The sequence below is a fragment of the Homalodisca vitripennis genome, unplaced genomic scaffold (genome assembly GCF_021130785.1).
Source record: "Homalodisca vitripennis isolate AUS2020 unplaced genomic scaffold, UT_GWSS_2.1 ScUCBcl_7149;HRSCAF=14700, whole genome shotgun sequence".
Classification (NCBI taxonomy): domain Eukaryota; kingdom Metazoa; phylum Arthropoda; class Insecta; order Hemiptera; family Cicadellidae; genus Homalodisca; species Homalodisca vitripennis.
The window spans coordinates 5,765-12,855 of NW_025783265.1; the positions used below are offsets into that span (position 1 = coordinate 5,765).

General features: G+C 33.0%; 1 protein-coding gene across 1 annotated transcript; it reads left to right on the forward strand.

Annotated features, from left to right (window-relative positions):
- The first annotated feature begins 1,545 nt into the window (after positions 1-1,545).
- On the forward strand, positions 1,546-6,880 carry LOC124374060. The gene is made up of 2 exons (XM_046832357.1): positions 1,546-1,686; positions 6,507-6,880. Exons 1-2 carry the CDS (start codon positions 1,553-1,555, stop codon positions 6,763-6,765), a joined length of 393 nt encoding a protein of 130 aa, XP_046688313.1. The 5' UTR covers positions 1,546-1,552; the 3' UTR covers positions 6,766-6,880.
- Positions 6,881-7,091: the final 211 nt, after the last annotated feature.

A 7,091-nucleotide genomic window follows, 5' to 3' on the forward strand; every position in this document is an offset into this window, starting at 1 on the left:
CTTTTGAATTTGACTGACAAAGAAAACAAGAACTGTATCCACGTATTTTGAGGTAGGTGAGTACCGTACACAGTGATTCAGTCTGTGTACAGTGAAATGTTTACACTATGTTTGTAAGCGTGTCTGTATTTCCCTTTTGTTTGGTTGACTCAGGACCTCCTCTTTATTTATAATGGGTGACAATAGTGCTTTAAGGAATTAAATTAAAAAAACGTATGGTCAATTAAACATATCTAAAATAGTAATCTTTAACAGATTAGTAGTTTACTGAATTGTAAATAATTATCAGGAATCTACTGTTGACATTACCAAATATTTACACTTATTGTTTAGACCTATCTTACTAAATAAAATGAAAATAGTTTTAAAAAAATCATGAAATGATTAACTACAATTTTATTTATGGAAATATAGTTGATACACAAGAAAAAACTGCTTAATTTTTACAAAGAACTTTCAACTGATAACTCAGTCAGCACAATTGTAAAGTGTGCAATGATGATAAGCCATAAGCAAATTCAAGTAAATGAATAAAAACTCTATTGAGTTATATTGCTGTAAATCTATTAATAGAACATTAGTCTAATTTTCCCTACGTAAGCATTTTTTGAATGTGTTAAATTTGGGTTGAGATCTATTTTACCAGTTGTGTATTTCACTCAAATTTTGCTGTACATCAATATAATATATATATATAATCAATTGTTTTTGCCAGCCCTCTTGTGGAAGTGCAACCAAATTGGTAAAAAACTGTATTTGAAATAGGCAGGAGTAGGCTACAAGATTCTGTTCATTTAAACTGATTCATAAACTTCAATAACAAATGCACTTTAAGTAAGGCAGCATTTGAAATGTAGTTTTTTCTAAATGAATTAATTTATCCCTTAATTTACTTTAGAATATATATTTCAAGGGTGTTTACAAACAGTAATACCCTTGTTGTTGTCAGTATCCTTGTTTGGCTCTTGGACACTATAAAAGGCAAACAGTAATTTGTCATGATTGTCAGAACAACGCTTGTCTATTTGTTTTTGTATTACAAATTACATATGTAGCCTAAAAAACTATTATCTACATTTAGCTGTAGTCTGTCTATCTATTTCGGTACCTAGGGGTAAAATTAAGTAGGAATAATATTGCTATTTGCTTATAGACATCAGAGTAAATATTGTTTCAATGGTGATAAACATTGTTCAAATTAGTGTACATTTCCGGAATATAACGAATACTATGTGGTATTATTTATAAATAAATACCAGTTCCTCAGTACCTAGCAAACATGAAATACATGTAGACTTAATAAACTTATTTTATAACCAAATAATTACTTTATTTTCTTAGGTCATTATATTTTATTGTAATCTAATAGTTAAAAAAATACAATTTTGCATGATCTAGAGATGTAATGCATTGTATATACATGACTCTACTCTCATATATTTCAAAGTGCTCTTTGATTTACAGTGAAGAACAGTATATGAATCTGTTTGGAAATCTGTCTGCATTTAAGGAAAAAGCAAATCAGCACATCCAGGAAACAATGCAAAAAAGAATGAAGACAAATCTTATGGATTCATTAATTACTGAAGTTGATGCTATGGCTGAAGAAGAAAACCTTCAAGAAAAATTACAAAAGCTTGACAAACTCGTTGAGGAAGCTACAATAGACGAGGAGAAAGAAACATGGTAAGTTGATTCAATGTTCTAATTATTTCTGTGTTTCAATCAAATAAGTTTCTAGTAAGAGTGCTCCTGGTATGTCTTTTTTGGAACCCGGGACTGCAAAGGAACCGGGTACATAGGACTATTATCGTCAGTGCAAGTATATTGCCAAAAGCCTATTTTAAGTGCTTCCCAACTTGGGCCTAATGGACCTTGTGAAACTATACTTCACTTAGCCCACATTAATATCCAGTCTATAAGGAATAAATTGAACTTACTTAACATATTTAACAGCAGTACCAATTGCGACATACTTTGTGTGAATGAACATTGGTGTACCAAAGACGAGATTAATCTATATGTACCAGATAATTTCATCTTGGCTGATAGCTTCTTCTGCAGGACATCTTTCATAAACGGTGGAGCTGCAATTTTTGTAAAGGAAGCCTTTCCCACACCCTTTTTCGGTTTGTAAATATTGACTCTATTTGTGAACCTAAACTGTTTGAATCTGTAATGATAGCCTTTGGTACTATAAAATTGGTTATTGGTCATAGCTGTATATCGTACCCCTGATTCATCTTTAGATGGTTTTGTATATAAGTTGTCTCAGCTTCTTGATTTTGTTAACAACAATGCTAAGTATCGAAATTTTAAGATTGTTATTGCGGGAGACCTAAATGTTGATCTCAATAGATGCAGCTCTTCAAAAACTAAATTTATCACACCCTCAAGTCCTACGACTGTTTTTGCCTCAACCATTTACCTACTAGAGGAAATTCATGCTTAGATAATTTTGTCTCAAACCTTCACCCCTCAATGTATAGTTGTAAAACAGTACAGGCTCATATTTCTGACCACCTGGGTCTGCTTTTAACATTTAAATTAGTCTGCACGAATGCTGATGTCTCTTCCTCGCCTGCTAATATGTCTGTAAAATCAAACTATACTTACAGAGTATTAAATGATGTTAGTATTAATGAATTAAAATATAGACTAAGCAACACTGACTGGACAGAGGCAATTGCTGGAGATGATCTTGATGTAGCTTTTAACAACTTTATGGAAGTTGTGTCTCACAACTTTAATGACTGCTGTCCTTTGAAGACTAAGTTAGGAAATAATCTTGGCAATAAGGTACTAAAGCCCAAATGTTGGTATACACCTCTGTTAGCTAAAATTAAGATACTACTTGATGTAAGTTATGAAAAATGTAAAATTAATCCTGACCTATTAGAAAACCATAGGAGAATTAAGAAGTTATATCGGAACCAGATAATCTTAGCAAAAAAGAACGCCAATGATGAATTCATATTACAGTCGCATAACCTATGCAAAGCAGCTTGGAGAGTAATTAATACAGAAACAGGGCGTACTTCAAAAAAATGCTCTCAAACGCTACCTCCTATCTCTGTTAATGAATTTAACAACTATTTTGTAAATATTTCTAGTCATGTAAATAGTACAAATGTTAATTTAGGCTTAAATACAGCTAGTTCCAGTGATATGATAGAGTCGTCTGGCATAAATGGACCTAAGGCACCATCTTTAAAATGGCACACTGTAAATCCTACTGATATTCTTAAGACAACCACTAGGCTTAGTAACTCAAGAGCTGAGGATGTCTTTGGACTCTCCAATTTTGTAATTAAAAAAATAATTTGTGAAATTTTGTATCCTTTTACTTTTCTTGTAAACTGGATGTTCAACGCTGGACTCTTCCCACAGTGCCTAAAAGTAACAGTCACTGTCCCTATTTATAAGATAGGTGATAAAAATAATGTAAATAACTACAGACCTATTGCCTTGGTACCTGTCTTATCTAAGTTGGTTGAATATATTATTAAGTGTCAAATTGAGTATTATTTTGAATTTAACCACCTGCTTTTATCTGCACAGTTTGGTTTTAGGCAAAGCTTATCTACTATTAAGGCTGTTGAGAGTGTTGTCTCATATATTATTAATAGTTTTGAAAATAAAGAAGAAGTTAACACTTTGCTATTGGACTTAAGCAAGGCTTTTGATACTGTGCCTCACCAAGAACTTATTAAGAAACTAAAGTACTATGGAGTTGAAGGTAACGAATTATCACTTATAACTTCTTATATATCACAGCGATACCAGTTTGTTAAAATAGGCGAACAGAGGTCGGATCTTAAGCAGGTGGTAAGCGGGGTTCCCCAGGGCTCTGTCCTGGGTCCCTTCTTATTCACTGTCTTTATTAACGATTTTCCAAATTTTGTTCCTAATAAATGTGTACTTTATGCTGATGACACTACGTTAATGTGCTCTAACTTAAATCCTGAAATCAATGCAGCCATGATCACATATATGAGAGAAAGGTCCAACCTCTGGTTTTCTGCCAATGGCCTATGTGTGAATGAAGATAAGACAGAAAAACATCATCTTTAGCCTAAGCACCAGTTCTGTAACTAAGTCAGTTAAGCTACTTGGAATTAACTTAGACTCTAAGCTTACCTGGAAACATCACACAGATGCTCTTTGTGCTCGGTTGTCTAGAGTTTATATTTTTACTAAAAAAACTTAAAACCTGTACAAGCTGTAGTCTATTAATGAAAGCATACTTTGCATTATTCCACTCACATCTTTTTGTATGGAACTTTTCTTTGGGGAAATTCAGGTGGGGCTAAGGAGGTCTTCTCATGCCAAAAGAAAGCTTTGCGCATAATGTTTAATTTTAATGTCACTGACTCTTGTAAGCCACTATTTATAAAGCATAGTATACTCACTGTTCCTTCCATTTATATCCTGCAAAGCTTAATGTATGTTAAGGAAAATCTAGATTTATTTAAACTTAGACGCTCTAAGCATGACTACTGCACTAGACAACGAGACCTTATTGACCTAAAGCACGCTAGACTAACAAAAACTCAGCACGCATACTCTTATATTGGTATCAAACTGTTTAACAAGCTGCCTATGTCTGCTAAGGATGTTACCTGTAAAAAAACTTTAAAAATGTTGTAATTAAGTGGTTAAAAGAAAAAAAAGCCTTTTATAGTATAGATGAAATGCTTCTGTGTAGTATAGACGATTTAGCCTTTTAGATTTTATTTCCTTTTGACTTGTACTTTTAACCATAAGTGTCTAGTATGTATTTTATTTTATACTATCTTGTTATAACTGTGTAAATGTATAACAAAATGACTTTGTCAATGCATTGTAATATTGTGGGACGACAATAAACAGATTCTTGAAATGTTGTAAACAAATACTGTGTGTAGTGCTATAGCTGAACATGATATTTCAGAATTCTCTGGTTACATTCTAGTTGTTTCACGGTTTGGGTGAAAAATAGCTAAGGATCACGTGTTTTTTTATTTTAGTTTTTTTGTCAGTCTGTCTAAGAATTTTAAACTGAATGGTGTAAAGATGTGTCACACAAAGTTCCACCACTAATATCTTCAGTGGGTCAAGACCTTGGATCGATATCATTAACATTGAGTCTTGATAGACACCTGGGTGCTAAATGCAGTTGGGCAAATTCGTCTACTGGTTTCATCATCAGAACATCTAAAGATGGTTTTTTCTCCTGGAGCGTTGAGGACTCTGTATGTCCAATTAGTTTGTTCCCTCTTTGAGTACTTTGCTCCAGTCTACCAATTTGGTCAGATTTATCAACTTGAGGGAGTTCAGAGGAAGTTCCTCTGGGTCCTTGGCATGCAGGTATACTGATGTGCCTGTGGACGACATTGGCCATCTCTTTGGACTTCAAAATTTAAGTGCAAGTTCTTCAACTTGATGCTACTGAAGAAGGTGAGAGATTTTATGGAACCCAATACTTATACCTACCTCAGCACAGAGCATCGCTTGGTGAGTAGCCTACCTGATCACTTGGACTTTTTTGCTGTCAAGAGATGTGTTTTTAAGAAAAACACTTATGAAATTCAGTTCATAGTGGAGCTTGTGTTACTGTAAGGAATGTATTGTGTGCTAAAACATCCACGCACAAGCACCTGCACAAACTCACACTTAGTCACATACTACAAAACACAAATATTTTGACATAATCACTTGCTTGCTTCAATTGCCATTATTATTGTTTTGTTTCAAAGTTATATTTAATTTTGCATGTATTAAGTTTATTAATTACACTGTTTATGTTTAATTATTGTAAAATTGTGTTTACTATGCATTTAAATGAATAATTTGTTAACAAATTAAGAAAGAAAAGCTAGGCTTTGGAATATTTTTTAGATCAGCAAGTACTTTTTTGCATATTCAATATTTTGTGGGGAAGCATCCCAAACTCCACAATTTGGAGTTACCAACTTTTTTGGTGATACATTCATGGTCAAAATAAACACACACCACCCTAATATTCATGGTTTATTATAACAAAAATAACACTTAATTGTATAAATTGTGATCTGTTTTAATTTATTTGATGAATGCTCAACAGATCATGTATCTGTAACATCTACTGATTGCTTGCCTTACCTTTTACCTGTCCTTTCTGTTTGAATTGTTTTAATATTAATTTACATTTGATGGCATTATTTTCAGTGTTCTGATTTTGGATAAGCAGTAGTGCATTGCACTACGCATGCAGTGCAATTTTTTATTTTCCCTAAATTTTTACTGAAGCAGAATGTGCCCTGGTACGGATTTTATTCAAGAATAGTTTTTTATTACAGAGAATTAACAAGGTGATATTGGGTCAAAACATATCCATTGGAAGAGTTCTAAGACAGTTCTTAGACAATTCCATGACACTGACTGTATAAGCCTAAGAACTAAGAATGTTCGTTACTATGATGTATTATTGGCTGTCTGAAATATTACATGTTGTATCTGTTAACGATAATTTTTAATGATTTCAGGAGACCCAACGGCAACGTTAATGACCATCTTCGTTCACATGTGATGGCAATGAAATTAAAGCATAAAAATTCTCTGGAAGAATGTGTGAGGGAGAAGGAACAAGCAACGGAGGCTCTTCGACAACAGGTCAACCGATATCGGAGTCAAGTGCGTTTATTGGAAGCGAAACTGCAAAACCTCCACGATCAAAGTTTGGACTGTTCTGTGATTAATAGTGTTGATACAAAGATAACCGAGAGAATAAAAGAGTTTAAATGATTATTAATTAGTTTATAGGAGTTTAAGTGGAAGACTGTATGTATATATTGCTAAAGATTCTTATCATTGTGTTATGAAAATAAAACTTTTCTGCAATAAATTATTTTTAAATGTCTTATTGGGTTATATATTGTAAAACTTTGAAATATTCCTAGCCGACTTAAGATTAACTATTGATTGTAACACAAATAATATAATTTATTAACCCCTTGAGTGTCAACAGCCGATTAGATCAGCTTTTCGAATATTTATTATTCTGTTACTAAATGTTGACATATGGCATTGTACTTAAGACTCATTTTATACATAACTAGCTGTTTCTCGCG

Excerpts from the sequence above, each read along its gene's own strand:
- LOC124374060 (XM_046832357.1), top strand. The coding sequence starts at position 1,553 with ATGAAGACAAATCTTATGGATTCATTAATTACTGAAGTTGATGCTATG. Across the intron at positions 1,687-6,506 it reads GACGAGGAGAAAGAAACATG|GAGACCCAACGGCAACGTTA; the intron begins GTAAGTTGATTC and ends TAATGATTTCAG.